The following is an 18,341-nucleotide window of genomic DNA, read 5'->3' as shown; positions in this document are numbered from 1 at the left end:
AGCTTATCGGGAGCGCAAGTGAGATTGGGGGAAGGGAGTGGGCGGCGGAATGCAAGCCGGACTAAGCCTGGGAAAAGACCTAGGAAGGACGCCCCCCCAGGCTGGGTGAACCCTTGAAACAGTGCATTTGGGAAGCGGGGGACTGGGTCTGTGTTAAGTTGGCTTGCAAGCTGGTGAACCTCCGTCTGGGGCTCCTGGAGCGTGCTGGGCTCAGAGGTGTGGGGTGGGACCTGCCTGCAGGCTGGCAGCCGGCAGCACGGACTCTGGGCCCTGGGCAGTGGCTCTGGTACCCATATCTGTTCACTGATGCTCAAGGGTCCCTGGGTGACCTGATGTGGGATCCCTTCCCTGTATGTGCAGAAAGGCTGCGGTCTTCTCACCAAGTGGGGTAAACACTTCTTCTTCCTCATGAGCCTGGAGAGACCAGGTCCTGGCCAAAATGTGGCCAGAGGGGGTTTGGGGGGTGGTGGGTGGTATTCCTGCGTGGAACCAGCCAGATGGGTGGTCCCAGGACTGGGCTCCTCCCAGCTGCAGCTAGGGAGTGAGGGAAGCCCCAGAGGAGAGGCTGGCGGGCTGGGAGTTTGATGCAGGCTGGATCCACTTTACTCCATGGCACCTAGCAAAGCTGGAGCTGAGATGCTAGGGGAGGAATGGGGGGAGGGGGAGAGTCATTTCCAGCAAGGGGCTCCGAGAGGATGGGCTCCCAGTAGGGATGAGGTGTGGAGAGGCGTGAGAACTCTTAAAGGGAGAGAGTTAGGCAGAGCATGGATTCTTTTGGAATTGTGCCCTGGGGGAAGGAGACTGAGCTTAGGGAGAAGGAGGTTGAGGTGGGCTGGTGACAGCTAGGGAGGTTACAGTGATCCTGCTGGGGTTTAACCATGTTTGAAGAGCTTGGGTGGAGGGAGCTCGTGACCCCTTGGTTTGGTAAACCCAGGCACACACGCAGCCACCGAGTTGTTGTGTGATCCTGAGCATATGGCCTCACTTCTCTGAGCCTCTAGGTTGTGTGGTGGGACTGATCCAGGCCCAGAGTGTGTCCTTTCCCGCAGGCATCCAGGCTGGGCCTGCCGAACAAGTCTGGGATCTCTCAGTAGATGGATGCTCATTTTAAAGACAGAATCAGAGTCCCAGGACCCTCTGGATGGACCAGGCTTTTCCAGCTGATCCTCACTTGATGCTCAGTGTGGCTCACTTGGATTCCCCAGGGCTTAGCTGGGTGCAGAGCACATACTAGGTGCTTCATAGATGCAGACAGAAAGCATAAGACAGAATGAAGCATTTGGAGATCGAGAGGCAGAGTTTGGGGGTCACCGTGAGCACTGTCTTCTCATGGACCCTTCACTCGGGCATTGGAGGCAAGGACTGAAGGATCAGGAGCCAAGCTACCATCACCCACTGGGGGCCTGCTGTCCTGGGAGATCACAGACCCCAGCAGCAGTGGGGAGGGGTACTGCTCGGGCCATGCTTGCCCAGGTAACTGATTGAGCCGCTGTGAAAATTCTGGGCAAGTACCTACCTGGGATCCTTCCTCCTAGAGTGGTGGGTGGGTGGGGGGGTGGTGCTGAGGAGTCGATGACCCTGGCTAAGCCACTGATGTCTCTGGGGCTTGGTTTCCCCAATCTTGAAGACAACTGAGATGCATGTCTTGGGTGACTGCTCTGTTAATGGCCAGGTCATGGTGCCGGTTCACCTTCTTGGCCCTGGACCCAGGACCGCTCCCCTAGGGTGGGTGGCAGTGACAGGGCTCTACAGGAGCTCGAGTGGACCCTCTTCCTTAGGACTCCTTGAGTGTGGGTCCTGAACTCAGACCTCAGAACTCAGAGGCGGCTCCCCTGAAACAGGTGCTGTCCCCCCTCCCCCAAGAGTCCCATGCCCATAGTCTTGGATGCCTAGCCAGCTCCGAGGTGATGGGGTGAGGATGGTGACTGGGGTACTTCTGCTGCTGACACAGTGCTGGGCACTTGAGACTTGGTCATCAGAGGCCAGAGTTAGGGTTCTGGGCTAGTTTCCTGCCACTAAGTGGCCACGTGGGTGTAGCCCCTCAGTTTCCCCATCTGCCAGATGGGAGTAATCATACCCATCCCTGGGGGAGGACAGGCTCTGATGCACTGCCCAGGAATGAGAGAGACCACCCCAGCCTCCCAGGGTTGGGGTACTGTGTCTTTGCTGCAGGCCTATAGATGGGCTGTGTGATCTTGAGAAAGTCACCTAACTGCTCTGGGGCTTGGCTACCCTAAGGGGATTGGATCTGTGAGGTCCTGCTTTAAGGTGTCACAGGGAGCTCTGGGCTCTGAAATGGCATCAGGAGATCCAGGAGTAAGCCTGGATGGCCTAGGGGATCCAGGGTCGAGAGCAGGTGGAAAGGGTACAACTGTCTCTGTCACCTCCTCCTGGAAGCCCTCCATGATTTACCTACCTCCCCCCTCAACAGGTGGAGATAGCTTTCCTGCCGTTAATCAGCCCACACCAGTCTGTGGGGCTCAGATGCTCAAGAGAGTCCTGCTTGTCTTAGACTGTCCTCACATCTGCACGGGATTTGTGCCCAACAGGGTGGGGGAAGGGAAGCAAAATGAATTCAGCTGTGGTGAGAAGGGGGTGTGGTGATGTTGCTGCCAGAATCTGTGCCGATTGCGTGATGGGCTGGTGGTGTGCCTGGCGCACAATAGGTGCTCATATATATGCGTCGTGTCTTTGAGGTCTTGGGGTATCTCCATTTCCTCTAGGACCAGACAGGCAAGTGTTGCAGCACGTGCTGTGTGCCCTGCGCTGCCCCAGTCATCGAGGGAGCCCTCCATCCTCTCAGGCCTTTGCCGGCTCCCAGTGGAGACATCCAGGCTGGGCTGGGCGGGCAGTCCTAGAGCTGTGGCCGGGAGAGGCTTGGCCTGGCCCACCTGCCTCCGGTGTTCAGAGCTCCCTGCTGACCATCCCGAAGCTGCCCCTGCCCTCCTCTTCCTCCCTCCTGCTCCCTACCAAGTACACACCTGCTTCCCCCTTCCCAGAGTGCTCCGGGCCCACCCTCTCCTACCCAAGGGGTCCCGCTTGCCTCAGTTCTCCGCATTCCTCTGTTCCCATCTATGACACTGTGTTCTAGTTTCTTCTGCAGCCCTCCGGTCCTGGCCCTCAGCTCCTCTGCCACTCATCCCCTCATCCAGGCTCAGGGCTGCAGCTGCTTCCTCTGGGCTGGTGCCTCCCCTCAGCCACCACTTCCCAAATGCCTCAGCAACCCCCTTTCCTTCCCTGAAAGACCCCCTCCCAGTTCCTCATTCCTGTCCTGGGCACTACTGTTGCCATTCACCTCGTCCTTGGTGTTTAATTATATTAATTACTGTTAACTTTTGTGGTCCCCCTCTCCAGCCCCTGGGCCGCCACTGATTTCCTCCCCACCCCCCAGAAGTCTTTCGTCTCTCTGTGTCCCCCTCTGCATGTCCCCTCCTAGCCTGCAGCCTGCCTAGCTAGAACAGCAGCCTTGGGTGGAACCCCCCACCACTACCACCATCCCCAGCACCACTCGGGCACTGGCTCCAACTTCCTCAAAACCCCGTCTGCATCCCGCCTCACTTCTCTGAAACCACCATTCATCCCCTTTCCTCCCGTCCTGACTCTTCTGGGTGACAGTTCACATGACGCACTGGTGCCTGGGCTCTGGGTTCAGTTCCCCCGTTGCCACTTCCTTGCTGTGTGTGTTCAGCCAGCTTGCCGTTCCTCTCTGAACCTCAGGTACCTCGTCGTTCACCCGAACTGGGGAGAGCCTCTCGCCGTGGCAGCATCGTAAGTTCACACGTGGAGACATGGAGTAGTGGGCTGGCGTGGACGTGAGCAGGAGCTTGGGAATCTGATCTGGGTCTGGAGCTGAAGACTTGGCCAAAACATGAGACCTTTCCTGGGACCCCCTGGGCCCCTGGGCGGGAGTCACTTGACTGTCAGCCTTAGTGTCCTCAGAGCGTGCTTCCTAACCAGGCCGCTGTTCCCTGGATCGGGATTCCTGCAGACTAGAGATGCTGCAGCCACCCTGGATCCTGGGCTTGGTGGTCCCAGGCAGAAGGCAAGGGTCCCAATTCTCTCCCTCCCCTGGTTTTCAGCGCTTCCCTCGCTGGCTCCTCCCCTGCTTGTTTAAATGAACTCATTGTGCCCTGTTAGTCTTTAACTCACAGAGGTGACCTGGGCACTGGTGGGCAGAGAGGGGGAGGGCAGAAGGACCGCATGGCAGGCTGGCCCGGTGGGGCTTGCTGGGTGACTGGGGACCATAGCCTCTAGGGTTCTCCTCATTTGGCCATTTTTTTTCTGGTTGGGGATGAAAGCCCTGCTGGCCCGCCTAGGGGTGGCCTGGGGGCTGAGGATTGCAGTTACTGGTCCCCACCTTCCCGCCCCCACTGCCTGTATGCTTCCTGGGGAAGTGACCCAGCGGGGCCTTTCCTGTATGAACTCCCCTGGCTCTAGGCTGCGAAGCTGGCTTGAGGATGGGGGATGTTGGCCGCCCCCACCTACCCCTGACTTTGACTCATTATCTCCCTCTCCCCAGAGCAGACCCCTTCCCAGTGGCCCTTGCGGCGTGTCCTGGACACTGAACTCTGTTTCTGCAGGAATGGGGGCTGAGAAGGTTTGAGGAGAAGGCCATGGACCTGGACTGGGGGCAGAGAGGCAGGGCAGAAGGACTTAAATGGTAACCCGTGCTGTCCAAGGAGTGAGCTCCCCACCCCACAGGGGCTCGCACCCGAGTTTTTGGCCTTCCCATGCTGAAGTGTATGAATGATAGCGGATTCTGGCTTGGGTAGACCCAAGAGACTTGGGGTCCCTCCTTCATCTGAACTTTGAATCACAGGACCTGGCCTCCGGTCCCAAGTGTGAGGGGGAGGGTCTGCAGACTCCAGGGCAGGGTGGACCCCCTTCTCCTCCTGCTCCTGCACCCCTGGCCCAGGCACAGGGAAGTTGGTGACCATGGCGTGGTCCTGCTATCCCCATGCTTTCTGCCATGAGGATTTACTCGTGGGCTTTTCCACTGGGGAGAGTGGGGTGGGTATCACAGATGCTCTGTCTCAGGCCTCCCTGAGACACTCTTTCCTCTGGCTGCAAAATAGGGGCCCATCCCCCAGCAGCAGGCCAAGTGAGCCCTTTAGGAAAATGCTGGGGGAGGGGGGCTTCTGGATACACCCCCAGCCCGTGGCCAGAGACCCAGACCACACTGGTGGATGAAGTTCAGGCCTCGTGGGAGAGGCTGGCGGCCTGTGTCCCCTCCATCTCCATTGTCCATTCTCAGTTGTTTCCGACTCTGCGACCCCGTGGGTTATAGCCCACCAAGCTCCTCTGTCCATGGGATTTCCCAGGCAAGAATACTGGAGTGGGTTGCCATTTCCTTCTCTTTGTCCCCTAGGCTGGGGGTATGGCCGTGGCAGGGTGATCCTTGCTGTGGGGTTAGGTGTCTTGAGACCTGAGATCATGCCCTGTACCCTGTGCTGTCCCTACAAGTCACCCCCTGCCCTTGCCCTTGCTCATTCTATTGTAGTGGGCAGCCCTGAGGTGGGGTCCCCACCAAGCCTGAGTGATTATGGCCATCCTCTCAACCGAAGAAGTGGGGCTGGGCCCCAGGTCTCTAGGCTCCCCCCATGGGTGCATCCTCAAGGTTTGGGGTTTCAGGTGCAGGACACAGCCTGGGCAGGGATGGTGAGGACGGTGGGGTGCACGACTAACGTGGGTGCAGACAGCCCCACTATTTCCCTGGGGACATGGCCAGTGACTTCTTCACTAGATTCTCGGTGAGCCCCCTGCAGGTTTTAGCCCCATCCCACAGGCAAGGAAGCAGGTTGAAAGAATTTCAGTGACTTTCCCAGGGGCTCGTGTGGGCCCCCGGTCGGAGCCTGGCGTGGACCCGGCCGTGCCCAACTAGCCTGTGCATTCAGCCACAGCTCCCCCAGTCCTGGACTCCCTTCTGGGAGGCAGTTTGGGTGAAAAATGGGTCAGCTCTCTTTGTCACAGCCAAGGTGGAGTCTCCTGGCTGCCTGGGGGCCCAGTGGCCCTTGATCCCCAAGCAGATGTGTGTTTCTGCCGCCCACTCCCCACCCTCCTGTCCGCTGTGGCTGGACAGCTTTGGGCCTGGGCTGAAGACCTAGCTGTCTGTCCCACCAGTGCCCCCGACTAGCTGTGTGACCCTGGGCAAGTCCCATCACCTCTCTGAGCATCCGTCCCACAACTGTAGAATGGGGACAATATAATGAACGCTATCGAGAGTTTTAAATGAGATAACATGGGCGGAGCACCCCCTGATAAGTCCCCTGGGTGCAGCTCCCGGCCTGGGGCCTCCATAGCACTGCCACAGCCCTTTTAAGCTTCCTGGACCCCCTTGCCAATGAGGACCCCCCCACACACACACACAAGGGTACTAGGAGAGACCCCATCTGGCATAAACACTGTTGATGGAGTGGCGGGTGTGCATTCCCACTTTATTCATCAAAGCCCCCTGTCCCTAAAAGGCAGGACCCAGAGCCAGGAACCTCAGGGCCAGTTCCAGCATATGGCAGGCCAGGCTGGGCAGCTGGAGGAGGCCATGTGGAGGGATGGGAACAGGCTCATTGCTAGGATCCCTGGGTGCCTGGTGTTCCTAAGGGGAAACTGAAGCTCGGGGGCTGCCTAGTGACTGTCCCAGGGTCCAGGGGACAGACCCCAGGCTTGCCTTACTTCTCTGCAGTCCTGAATTTTATGACCCCTGGGCCTTCCTCTCTCCTGTGTGGGCCCCCTCTTGGCCTCCTTCCCCTGCACTTCCCCACTGCTATCAGCAGCCCAGCCCCCCACCCTCAGCCCTGTCAGGGCCACTCAGAAGCTGCTGGCTCAGGCGCTGCCGGCTTGTGCTGAGTGAGCAAGTCCAGAGGTGCTGTCTTGGCACAAACCGCCACTGTCGGGGCCTCTCCTTCCCTCCGTCCTCAGGGTCTGCTGCGAAGGGGCAGCGTGGAAGGGAGGGGAGGGGGGCTGCCGGGGTCAGAGGCCGGTGGCCCCCGCCTCCCACTGCCTCTAGTGTCTTCAGCTTCAGGGAGAGGAGGGTCCTGAGGGCAGGGGTGGGGGCGAGCAGAGGGAGGGGGCTGTTTGCCTGAGTTCATGAGGCAGACAAGCGGAGAGCTGGGAGTGCCCTCTACACCGTCCAGAAGGCAGGAAGCAGGGCTGCCATTCTCAGGCCGTTTGCACAATCTTCCTGTCTTGGCCCTGCCTGCCCTGGCTGGATCCTTCCTCTATGGTCCACCCTAAATGGGACTGAATCTGCATAAAATTTGTATGAGCGCTAGCAACGAAGGCAGTTCCCACTTAAAGGTCTTGTGTGCTGAGGCGGATCCATTCAGAGTGTCCCTTGGAGACTCAAGGAGATCCAGCCAGTCCATCCTGAAGGAAATCAGTCCTGAATATTCATTGGAAGGACTGATGCTGAAACTGAAACTCCAATACTTTGGCCACCTGATGCGAAGAACTGACTCACTGGAAAAGACCCTGATGCTGGGAAAGATTGAAGGCAGGAGGAGAAGGGGATGACAGAGGATGAGGTGGTTGGATGGCATCACCGACTTAATGGCCATGAGTTTGAGCAAGCTCTGAGAGTTGGTGATGGACAGGGAAGCCTGGCGTGCTGTCGTCCATGGGGTCGCAAAGAGTCAGACACGACTGAGCGACTGAACTGAACTGATGCATTCAGTGCACTTGAGGTGGGGCCGTTGGGATTGGCCCAGTTTTGTAGGAGAAACTCAGGCTGTCAGCATGGAGGCATTTATAGTGTCTGCTGGGCAAACAAGTACTTGCTGTGTGCTGAGCATTTATGTGGTCCTGGGCTGGAGGGGTGGTTGATAAAGGTGAATGAGTCCTGTCCTTGTCCCCAGGAGACCCTATGCTTGGTCATTCTGCCCTTGTGACAACCCCAATGATGGCCCATTTTACAGATGGGGAGACTGAGGCCCAGGGTTGCGAGTGCATTGCCCATGGCTGGTCCCTGGGCTCAGTTCTCCAGGCCTCAGGACCCAATCCTGTATCTGCTCTTTGCCTTGCAGCCAGCCTCACTCGGACGAGGGCCACCCGCCACCCCTTGAAGCTGTCCCAGTACCCTGGAAGAGCGTGGGCCCCTGCAAAAGCCACAGGGAGTCCCTGGGAGGCCTACCGGAGACCCCTGCAGGGGAGGAGGCCCAAGGCGAGGAGGGCCCTGCAGCCACCCAGCTGGACGTGTCGCGCCTGCGCAGCTCTTCCATGGAGATCCGAGAGAAGGGCTCGGAGTTCCTGAAGGAGGAGCTGCACAAAGCCCAGAAGGTGGGCACTGAGGGCGGGGCGAGACACGAGGTGGGGGTGGGGTGGGGGAGACAAGGGGCCGACCTGGGAGCCGCGGGCTCTCACCCAACACCCAGAGATGTCACCCTCCTGTCAAGGCCACCTGCATGCCAGGCCTATGCTGAGTGTGAGGGCAGGGCAGTTCCTGTGACTTTTAAATGAGTTTTATAAGTCTTGACCTCCCTGAAAACCAGTCCCAAGCTCTAACGAACCAACAGCTAGGGTTCAAAGAGGAAGCAAGCTCGGGCCTCTAGGCCTGTGTGAGATGCCCCCTGGACACAGCGCCTCGTTTCCCCAGGAGCTGAAGCTCAAGGATGAGGAGTGTGAGCGGCTGTCCAAGGTGCGGGAACAGCTGGAGCAGGAGCTGGAGGAGCTGACAGCCAGTCTGTTCGAGGTGCGGGCCCAGGGCACAGTGGGGAATGGGTCTGCTGGGCGTCCATCGCGCCCCCCCACTCACACAGAGCCTGCCGTCTTCCCAGGAAGCCCACAAGATGGTGCGAGAAGCCAACATGAAGCAGGCAGCATCAGAAAAGCAGCTGAAGGAGGCCCGGGGCAAGGTGAGGCCCTCATCAGCCCGGACCCCCTGCCCACCTCCCAGCCCTGCAAGCGCTGGTCTTTGAGACCTAATCGGACCTTGGCGTAGTCTGGGGGGCCGGCAGGGATGGGCCGACAGAGGCCCAGCAGGGAGGGCAGAGGTCTGAGACAATCCTGCTGAAATGTGCCGACTGGTATGGGAGCTCAGCGATCTGGGCCTCTAGTTGAGCTTCCAGTGGACCACGGAGACCTTGCTGGAGGCTTCTCAGGGGCTGGGAAGATCCTGTTAGCCTGTAATTTCTTTTCCCTCCTCCCATACCCCCTTTTCACAGCAGCAACATCAGCAACATCAGTCTGGCTGTTTGAGCCTGGACAAGTAGCTTTATCCCTTGGAACCTGTTTGCCCATCTGCAAAAGTATGATGGCCAGGCTTGTTTCTGACTCCTGGGGACCCCTCAGTGGGAGGCCCAGCTGACTCCCAGACCCGTGCACCTCAAGAGTCCTGGTTTCGAGGATGACCTTTGCCAGGCTATATCTCCTCTTTGAACCTCAGTTTCCCCATCTGTGGTGGCTCCGATGGTAAAGAATCTGCCTGCAATGCAGGAGACCTGGGTTCAGTCCCTGGGTCAGGAAGATGCCCTGGAGAAGGAAATGGCAACCCACTCCAGTATTCTTGCCTGGAGAATTTCATGGACAGGGGAGCCTGGCGAGCTACAGTCCATGGAGACGGGAAGAATCAGATACAACTGAGCAACTAACACTTTCACTTTACTTTCCCTATCTGTAAAATGGGTATCTCAGCCCCTACCTCAGAGGCTGTTCCAAGGGTCACTGGTGGGGTTAGGTGCTGGTCACAGTTCTGAGCTGGGGTAGGGCAGCCGGGATGGTGTCAGCCTTGAGCTAACATTACGGCCATCTCATTCTGGCCAGATTGACATGCTGCAGGCAGAGGTGACAGCCTTGAAGACACTGGTCATCACATCAACACCAGCCTCTCCCAACCGCGAGCTCCACCCGCAGCTGCTCAGCCCCACCAAGGCCGGACCCCGCAAAGGCCACTTGCGCCATAAGAGCACCAGCAGCGCCCTCTGCCCCGCAGTGTGCCCTGTTGCGGGGCACATCCTCACCCCGGACAAGGAGGGCAAAGAGGTGAGGGGCGTTGGGCGGGCAGTGTTCACGGTAAAGGGAGCCAGCGCCCCCTGTCAGGCAGACAGCAGTGCCCAGTGGGGACCCACCTGCCCCCCACTGTGGGACCAGGAGCCTGTCCTGCCCTCTCTGGGCCTCTGTGTCCTCTGGTTGTGAGGGCCAAGTGAGTTCCTTGTGGTATGAGGTGTCTGACCCTCAGGAGGGCAAAGGGGGTCTCTGTCCAGGTGGGACAGCGGCTGTGATGTCCTTGATTGTGGGTCTTGGGCAAGCAGGGCCCTGTCAGCACCTTAGTCTCCTCGTGTAAATGCTGATTCCTGGGGCCACAGGAGCTCAGCTCAGGGCTGCACCCAGCGAACGCCCTGCATGCCCACGAGGACTGTAGTGGGATTCGGGTTCCTGGGGTCTCTGAGGCCCAGGTGGCCCCAGCTGCATCCTGCCCCAGGCCTCCAGGGAGGAGGCCCAGGCCAAGCCTCTCCACCCACTTCTGAGCTCTCAGCTGCCAACTGGTCTCTAACGTCTCCTTCCTCTGTCTTTCTCTGTGCATCCGTCTGTGTCTGTCTGTCTTGCCGGCCCAGCCAGGGCTGCCTCCCCTCCTCTCCCTGCTCCTCTGCGTGGTCCCCAGCAAGGCGGCTCACCTCACCTACGAGCCGGCCTGGCAGCTCCCGCCTGGGGAGCTGCCCGTGGGCCTCACCTCTGCTACTTCCCTCTCCTTTTCCCGACAGGTAATGGCTCTGGAGAGGGGCCGCCCCCCTCCCCACCCCCTCCCAGCGTCTCACTCTGCATGTGCCCCGGGGCAGCCGGCAAGTTGTACGTGTTCCCTTCTGTGTGCACACACCTGTGTGTGCCATGGGTCCCAGCTGGTCCCCACGTGTACTGGTGGGTACCTTCAGGGTCACTCTTCAACTGTCCCTCCTCAAGGAGGCAGCGAGGGTCTTCGGGTTGAGAGCCCAGAGTGAGTGAAAGTCGCTCAGTCATGTCTGACTTTTTGCTACCCCATGGGCTATACAGTCCATGGAATTCTCCAGGCCAGAATCACTGGAGTGGGTAGCCTTTCCCTTCTCCAGGGGGATCTTCCCAACCCAGGGATCGAACCCAGGTCTCCTGCAGTGTGGGCGGATTCTTTACCAGATGAGCCACAAGGGAAGCCCAAGACCCTGGGCCCACATCTAATTCTCTAGTGCCAGGAAACTAAAGACACACCCGGAAGTGAAACTTGGGAGTTTGAATCTCAATTCTGCAGTGCAAAATGAAGAGAAGAGTTCTCTAGGATTTGGCTCCCCTGCACGGCCTCAGGCCCAGCGGGCCCTGGGCTTCATCCTCCCTGGCTCCCCACCTCCTTGGGCCCTGCCTGTCTCTGCCACGCTGGCCACCCCCTCAGCGCACTGACCCCCCACCCTGCTCTCCCTGCCCCCACAGGTGGACACGACCCTGTTTGCAGAGTTCCAGGCCTGGAGGGAATCGCCCACCCTGGACAAGACCTCCCCGTTCCTGGAAAGGGTGTACCGGGAGGATGTGGGCCCCTGCCTGGACTTCACCATGCAGGAGGTGAGGTGGGCAGAGGGCAGCCTGCTGGAGGGCCCGGCCCCGTGGCCAGAGGCCAGCCCCTCATCTCCTCCTTCCACCTCCCCGCTCCGCCGCAGCTCTCGGCCCTGGTCCGGGCCGCCGTGGAGGACAACACGCTCACCATCGAGCCCGTGGCTTCACAAACCCTGCCCGCGGTGAAGGTGGCCGCCGTTGACTGTGGTCACACCAAGTAAGCTTAGCGCCCTGCACCCTTCCTGCCCTCTGGGAAAGGCCCGCATAGCTTTGGGCTGCCATCAAGGGGGTGGCCGGGGAGGGCTGAACCTCAGGGCTGCCTGCTGGGTCCTGCAGGGGGACCCCAGGATGGGCAGGGCCACCCGACCAGAGAGGGACAGTGGCTGCCCCCATGCAGGGCAAGGAGGCATCTGTGGCCGAGATGCCGCCTCTAGTCCTGGAGCTGGGGTCTCCCCCTCCTGGCTGGCCTGACGTGCTTCCCTCTCCACTCCCTCTCTTCCGCAGTGGGTTCCGGGCCCCGATTGACACGTAAGTGATGTCATTTGTTGACACTACCTCCTGACAATGACCTAAGGGCCCTGGGATCTGGTCCTCCTTGCTTCTTAGCTGGCATTGGGCAGGGGCAGCGTCAGAGCTAAGCTGCCAGCGTGGAGCAAGGGCAGGCACTGGAGCCTGTGAGGGAGGCCCACAGTGAGAGCCTTGTGACAGAAGGGAACACTTGAGCTGCGTTTTGAAGGATGAATAAGTTTGCTAAGCAAGGAAGCAAGCTTCCTCTATGACTCAAGGGGGTTAAAGAATCTGCCTGCAATGCAGGAGATGTGGATTCAATCCCTGGGTCAGGAAGATCCCCAGGAGGAGATGGTTACCCACTCCAGTATTCTTGCCTGGAGAATTCTGTGGACTGAGGAGCCTGGCAGGCTACAATCCATGGGTTTGTAAAGAGTCAGATATGACTCAGCGCTAAGCATGTATGCATGCAAGCAGGGAAGGGCCTTTGAGACAGAGACAACAGAATGAGTAAAGGTATGAGAAGCCAGAATATTTATGGAAAACACCATTGGGTGGATAGTCACAGAGTTGGGGCTCAGGCCACAGAGCGCCTATGGGGCTAGTGTGTGAAGGGCCTCAGTGAGATTTGGGCTTTAACCCACTAAAGTCAGCATTTCACAGATCATCAATTAACATTGCCTGAAAAGAGGATTCCCTGTTCGGATCCTGGAGGCAGCAAAGGTTCTGCTAAGTCCTGCAGCCAAGGAGCCTATTTAACCTCCCTTTACTTGGATTCTCCATAACTATTTCCTGGGCAGTAGGGAATGGTAGGGGGCTAGATGTGGGTTTGGGGAGTAGCCCTTGGCTGTCACATGGAGAAGAAGGGTAGAGATGAGGCAGAGAGCTGTTGGAATGAGTGAAGGCATCCAGGCCAAAGGTCCTACTGGCAGGACCTAGGACTTGGTGACCTAAGTGGAGCAGAGAGAAGAATCCTGCTTAGTTGGAAGAAGGGGCGAATGGGTCTCAGGGTTCCAAGAAAGAAGGGGGGTGCACATTTTTAGGGGCTGCAGAGGATGGAGCTTTGGTATACCTGGCTTGCAGTTGACTAAGCCCTCCTGTCCAACAGGGGTGAGGTGAGGGTGTCAGAGATGGGGTCCAGCTTGGCTTAAAAGTCTCATCCGAGACTTCTGGGACTGCCCCCCCACCGGCTGAGCTCCAGGCTCCTTGGGAAGCTGGGGCTAGGGGAGAGAATGCCAGTCTCCACTCTGATGTCTGTCTGCCCGCCCTCTCCCTATGCCTTCTCTGGCCGCTGCTGCTTCCCTGCGTGGACTGGGGGGGGGGACGAGCCCCAGTCATCCCCACTGCCCCCCTCTGCTTTTTCACAGTACATGTGCCCTGAGTGGGCTGGCCTGCGCCTGTCGTCACCGAATCCGGCTTGGGGACTCTGAGAACCACTACTACATCTCACCGTCCTCCCGGGCCAGGGTGAGTCATCCAGTGGTAGAGTGACCGGGTTCCTTAGGGGCTCCCTGGGCTGGGACTCGGAACCCCAGGCTGCACAACCTACAATCTACAGATCAGAACACAGGCTCAGAGAGGTGCGGAGACTGACTTGGGCCACACAGCCAAGCCAGGTGTGTTTGTTTGCTGCTGCTGTGTAACAAGTTACCATAAACTCAGTGGAGTATCTGTTTATTATCTCACAGACTCCCTGGGTCAGGAGTCCAGGCAAGCTTAGGGTCTTCTGCTCAGGGTCTCATGGATTGCAGACAGAGTGTCAGCTGCAGCTGCATCCTTTCTAGAGATCCAGGCCTCCTTCTGAGTTCATATGCTGTTGGCAAAAGCCAGTTCCTTGTGGTTGAAGGACTGAGGTACCCGTTTTCTTGCCTGTTGAAAAGTAATCATGGGAGTGATACCCATCACCTCTGTCATTCAATGTAACCTAATCAAGGGAGTGTGATTAGTGTGATTAATCACTCTAGTGACACTAGGGTTCAGGTGAAAGTTCCATGCTCCTGACCCCTGGCTCTAGCCCCAGGCTTTGGAGAAAGAAGGTTCTGAGGCTTGTCTGACAGTCAGCCATGGGCACAGAGGGGCCTCCAGGAATCCCAGCTTCTGCCCTCACCTGCCGGGTGACCCAGGATGAGGTCACTGAGCTGGGATGAGGGTGGGATGGGTGGACCCCAGACAGGGAGGAAGACTGGGAAGAACAAAAGTGTGGAAAACTCTGAAGCTTGGTGTAAAGGCGACACAGTGTGGAAGGCCCTCTTGGAGGAGCCATCTCCTCCCTCTGACCTTCTAGAGGGGCCTCATGGGACTCAAGTAGGCTGTTTGCTGTCATCAGGCAGCAGGCTGACCGGCCAGGGCAGCTCACCTGGTCCTGATGCCTCTGCCAGGCAGCCCAGCATGGGTGTCCTGGTGAATCCTCCCAGCAGTGAGCTGAGCTCCCAGTGCAGAGAGGAAGCTTGGACCTTAGAAAGGAAAAGGGGTGCATCCTGGGTCACTCAGCCTGGACCTCGGGTCTCCCCATCCTGGATCCAGTCTCTTTCTGCTGCAGCCTTCACCCTCTGCATCTGTGTCCAGAGTCTTGTTCAGTGGCCATGGGCTCCCTTTGTGCTTTTTTGGCCACACCCCGAGGCTTGCAGGATCTTAGTTCCCCAACCAGGGATGGAACCCATGCCCCCTGCAGTGGATGCACTAAGTCTTAACCACTGGACCATCAGGGAAGTCCTCTCTTTGTTCTTTCTGATCCCAACCGGAAGATCCATACCAGACGCTCCCAGGCCTACAAGATTACGTCTAGAACATTGGTTCTTCCAGGCCTGTGTGTCTGCTGTGTTGGCCAGAGCTGGAGTGGGAGAGGAGACGGGTGTGAAGTTTCAGGATGTGGTCCCCACCCTGAGGAGACCAAGGAGTGTGGAATCCATAGGAAGAAGAGAATTCTGTCCCCAAATCATGGTCCTGGGGAGAGAGGACCACTGCTCTCCTACCCTCCCTACTCAGGGGTCCACTGGTGGGGCCCACTGGCCACAAGGCAACTCCACGGCCTGGGATTCGAGCTCCTCTGGCCCGCCCCACCCCGTCCTGTGCAGCCCTCCCAGGCGGCGCCTTGGCCACCCTGGGTTAAATCCCCTGACCTCGCCTCTCTCCCACCTCCCTGCCTTTGCCAGGGCCACCAACCCAGAGCACCCACTCTGTCGTCTTGGCAAGGGCTCTTGTGTGTTTGAGGGTCCAGCAGGAGCATCACCCCTCCCACAACTTTCTCCACTCCCCAGGCAGTGGGCACCTCCTACCCCGACTTGATGTCCCTTCCCCAAAGCATTGGATATTCAGAAGAGGTGGTTGTGAGCACAACTGCCAGCTGTCTTCCACCCTGTCTTAGGTTGGGTTCCCTAGAAGCAGAGCCCAAGATGGAGAGTGTGTGCAATTCTCAGGAGGTGAGGGAGGGAGGCAGAAGCAGGGACAGGCAAAGGTGAGGCCCCGGCTGGAGTCTGCCTTCATTGCTCTGCAGCCCAGAGTGGGTTCTACTCTGAGGCAAGGGCGTGGCTTTTTATACTCCACACGCCAGCCACTGGCCCAGGTTTGAGAGGGTACTGGGGTGCAGGGGGGTATTAGCAGGCAGCACCCTCAGCTGTGGGGAGGTGGAACCCCAGCCTGGGGGAGGGGGCCTGGGCGAGGCACCAACAGCACTCTCTCCAGGGTTTGAGTCTTTGTGACCAGGATCAGATCTGAGCCAGCCCAGGGTCCCCAGTGCCCCACAGAGGGCCTGGCATGGAGTAGCCTTAGGCAAAGCTGGGGGTCTCAGGCCGGGATCCAGGGCAGCCAGGTGGGCAGCTTCTGATTCCTCATCTTTCCTGGCATCACGCATGGCACCTCCTAAGGACTGGATACCCCGGGGCCTCCAGCATCCAGACTTAGCAAGCCCCTCAAGGGAGCCTGGATTCTTGGCAGCCTGCCGGGGTTTCATCTTCCATTTCAGCCGCTTCTTAGCTCCGTGGCCTCCGCAGTTGTTGTCGGGTCGTTCTCGCAGTCTCCACTCCCCCGACGTGTGGAATGGGAATGGTAGGCACGTCGGCCTCTTCGGATCCACGTACTTGATTAGTTGCCGCCGTCGTTTTTTATTAGGAATAATAGTGTGGCTCCTGTTAACTGTAACGTTAGAGCCCAGCGGTAATCTGACTCTGCCAGGACGTGGGACTTCCCAGTGTGGTCTCCGATCTTTCCTGGCTTTTGTGGCGGGGACCGAGAGGTTCACACCCTGTCCGTTCTGCCCACAGATCACGGCCGTCTGCAACTTCTTCACTTACATCCGCTACATCCAGCAAGGCCTGGTGCGGCAGGACGGTGAGCGCCCCCTAGTGGCCGATCGGGGTGGCGCCCGGGAGCGGCGGCGCGGGGCGGGGCGGGTCAGCGGTGGCCGGGGCCAACCCCAGCACTTTGCTGCCTCGAGGGGAGGGCTCCTCGGAGCGTCTGTTGCTACGTCCTGTGGAGAGAGGAAGGAGCCTCCTGGGAGTTGCCTCACCAGGAAAACCAGCCGGAGGCCCCTGCATACCTGGATCCCGCTGCTTTGTCTCGTGCAAAAACCTCTCCCAACCCCCGGGGCCTGAACGAACAGCATCCCTGTTACTGGCCTGGCTTCCGAGACCCTACACGGTGTGCCCTCCCCTGTGAATCAGCTCCCCGCCGCGTGGCCTCCAAGTGGTGGCTGAACAAGGGCTCGCTCACCTCCCTCTGTAGACCCTCCCCTACCCTTGCCTGACAAGTTCTCTGCCCACCCGTTGTGTCCCCTGCCCCCATTCTGCCAGGCCAGGGGATGGGCCCTGCTCAGGGTGGCTGGAGAGCATTCGCAGCCTGTCTGAGTGTGTGACGGCCTGTGCGTGCATGTCTGTGTCAGGCTATGAAAGTGACCGTTGTCACCTTCAAGCCTCCCAGGTGTTCAGCACTCAACAGTTTGCAGGACCTCAGAGAGGAGCCTCTAAGAGGTCCGGCCGCTCACAGAGGTCATCTGTCCTGAAGGACTGGGGAGTCCTAGGGGTGCCTGCCAGCTGCTATACCCAAAACCAGGGGGAAGGGCCAGGCCATCTGCCTGAGGTGACCCTGGGGGATCACTGAGCTGTCCACCTTCTCTCTTTACCTACAGCGGAGCCCATGTTCTGGGAGATCACGAGGCTGCGGAAGGAGATGTCACTGGCCAAGCTCGGCTTCTTCCCCCACGAGGCCTAGGGCATGGCCCAGGCCCAGAGGGCGGCTCTGAGCTGGAGACAACATCCGCCCCAGGACAGACTGACAGAAGGGGTCCTGGAGCCAGCCCTGAGCCAGAAGTTGAATGGAGGAACAAATGGCCAGGCCTCGGAGGCAGCACTGAGCCGGCACCAAATGTCCAACCCTGGACAGGACCTCAGGAGGTGACCTCCTCGCCTCCTCAGTAGTACTACAGCCACCAGGAGACTTTCAAGAAAGCACCAAAGACCAAGTAGCTGGGAGCCATTACAAAGGGGCTCAGCCCTTGGCAGAGGACCCCTGGGGCAGCCAGCACCCCCTTGCTATCCCAGGAGCCGTTCGTTGCCTGCTGGTGCCTTGCTAGTCCCATCTCCAGGGTATCTTCCTCACCCTTCCAGTTCGCAAGCCCTGGGCACCAGCACCCCCTAGTGGCCATGCTTCACCCCATTCCCAGATGGCCTCCCCAACGAAGGCCTAGTGGACCTGCCCTCCCAGGTGCCCACAGGGCAGCAGAGTTAGGAGAGGCGAGCAGGGCCTCCCTGGCTGTCTTCCACTCCATCCTGTACCTACCTGAGATGGATCGGGGCCCTTGTCCCCCTCCCTCCCTGCCAGCTGAGCCCTACGCTGCAGGGAGCCCTGCCTTCACCCCTGCTGGGAGGATGGGGGCACTGTCCTCCCAGAGTCAAACACAGATGGGCCACAGGACGCCCAGGCCTGTTTTCAGCTGTGCCTGGCCATTCAGACAACGGGGGGCTGAGATCACCCAGCCCTGCACGCAGGCCTGGGGTGGGGCGGGCAGGACCTGGGCCCCTCCTCACCCCGCACGGTGCTGGGGAGCCAACCTGGACACATCCCTCACCACGTCCGATTTCCTCCTCTGAATGGAATGTAGCACGATCTATTTAATAAAGGATGGCTTTGTTGGTAGAGGCTGGGCAGCCACGCGCCTTCACTCCTGCGCCCTGGGGCTTGGGCCAAGCCTTGGGCATCTGAAGGAATGAAACAAAATCCTTTCCTTGCCCGCCCTCGTGCTTGGGATTAAACCCAAATCCTGAAGGGATTGCTGAAGGCAGCACCCCCCGAAGTCCTCCCCAGTGTTCCGTGGGCCCGTGGGTTATCGGGGCAGG

At 59.1% G+C, this 18,341-nt stretch overlaps 1 protein-coding gene across 7 annotated transcripts in view; it reads left to right on the top strand.

The window, feature by feature from the left end:
- The window catches only part of RAB3IL1 (RAB3A interacting protein like 1), a 48,366-nt gene extending 30,225 nt beyond the window's left edge, over positions 1-18,141 (top strand). For 5 of the 7 annotated variants that reach the window (XM_025286515.3, XM_025286513.3, XM_044943611.2 and 2 more), the window contains 10 exons: positions 8,019-8,271; positions 8,588-8,683; positions 8,769-8,846; positions 9,754-9,972; positions 11,386-11,514; positions 11,610-11,722; positions 12,010-12,033; positions 13,380-13,479; positions 16,272-16,338; positions 17,135-18,141. In XM_025286515.3, the coding sequence (XP_025142300.1) occupies positions 8,019-8,271; positions 8,588-8,683; positions 8,769-8,846; positions 9,754-9,972; positions 11,386-11,514; positions 11,610-11,722; positions 12,010-12,033; positions 13,380-13,479; positions 16,272-16,338; positions 17,135-17,217 (1,162 nt within the window). In that variant the 3' untranslated portion in view covers positions 17,218-18,141. The remainder of the gene's footprint in view (positions 1-8,018; positions 8,272-8,587; positions 8,684-8,768; positions 8,847-9,753; positions 9,973-11,385; positions 11,515-11,609; positions 11,723-12,009; positions 12,034-13,379; positions 13,480-16,271; positions 16,339-17,134) is intronic. The other 2 variants (XM_044943612.2, XM_044943610.2) reach the window with 1 other exon arrangement.
- Positions 18,142-18,341: the final 200 nt, after the last annotated feature.

The sequence above is a fragment of the Bubalus bubalis genome, chromosome 5, assembly GCF_019923935.1.
Source record: "Bubalus bubalis isolate 160015118507 breed Murrah chromosome 5, NDDB_SH_1, whole genome shotgun sequence".
Classification (NCBI taxonomy): domain Eukaryota; kingdom Metazoa; phylum Chordata; class Mammalia; order Artiodactyla; family Bovidae; genus Bubalus; species Bubalus bubalis.
Note: the sequence above shows the minus strand (reverse complement) of the source record. Positions and strands in the feature narration are given on the sequence as shown.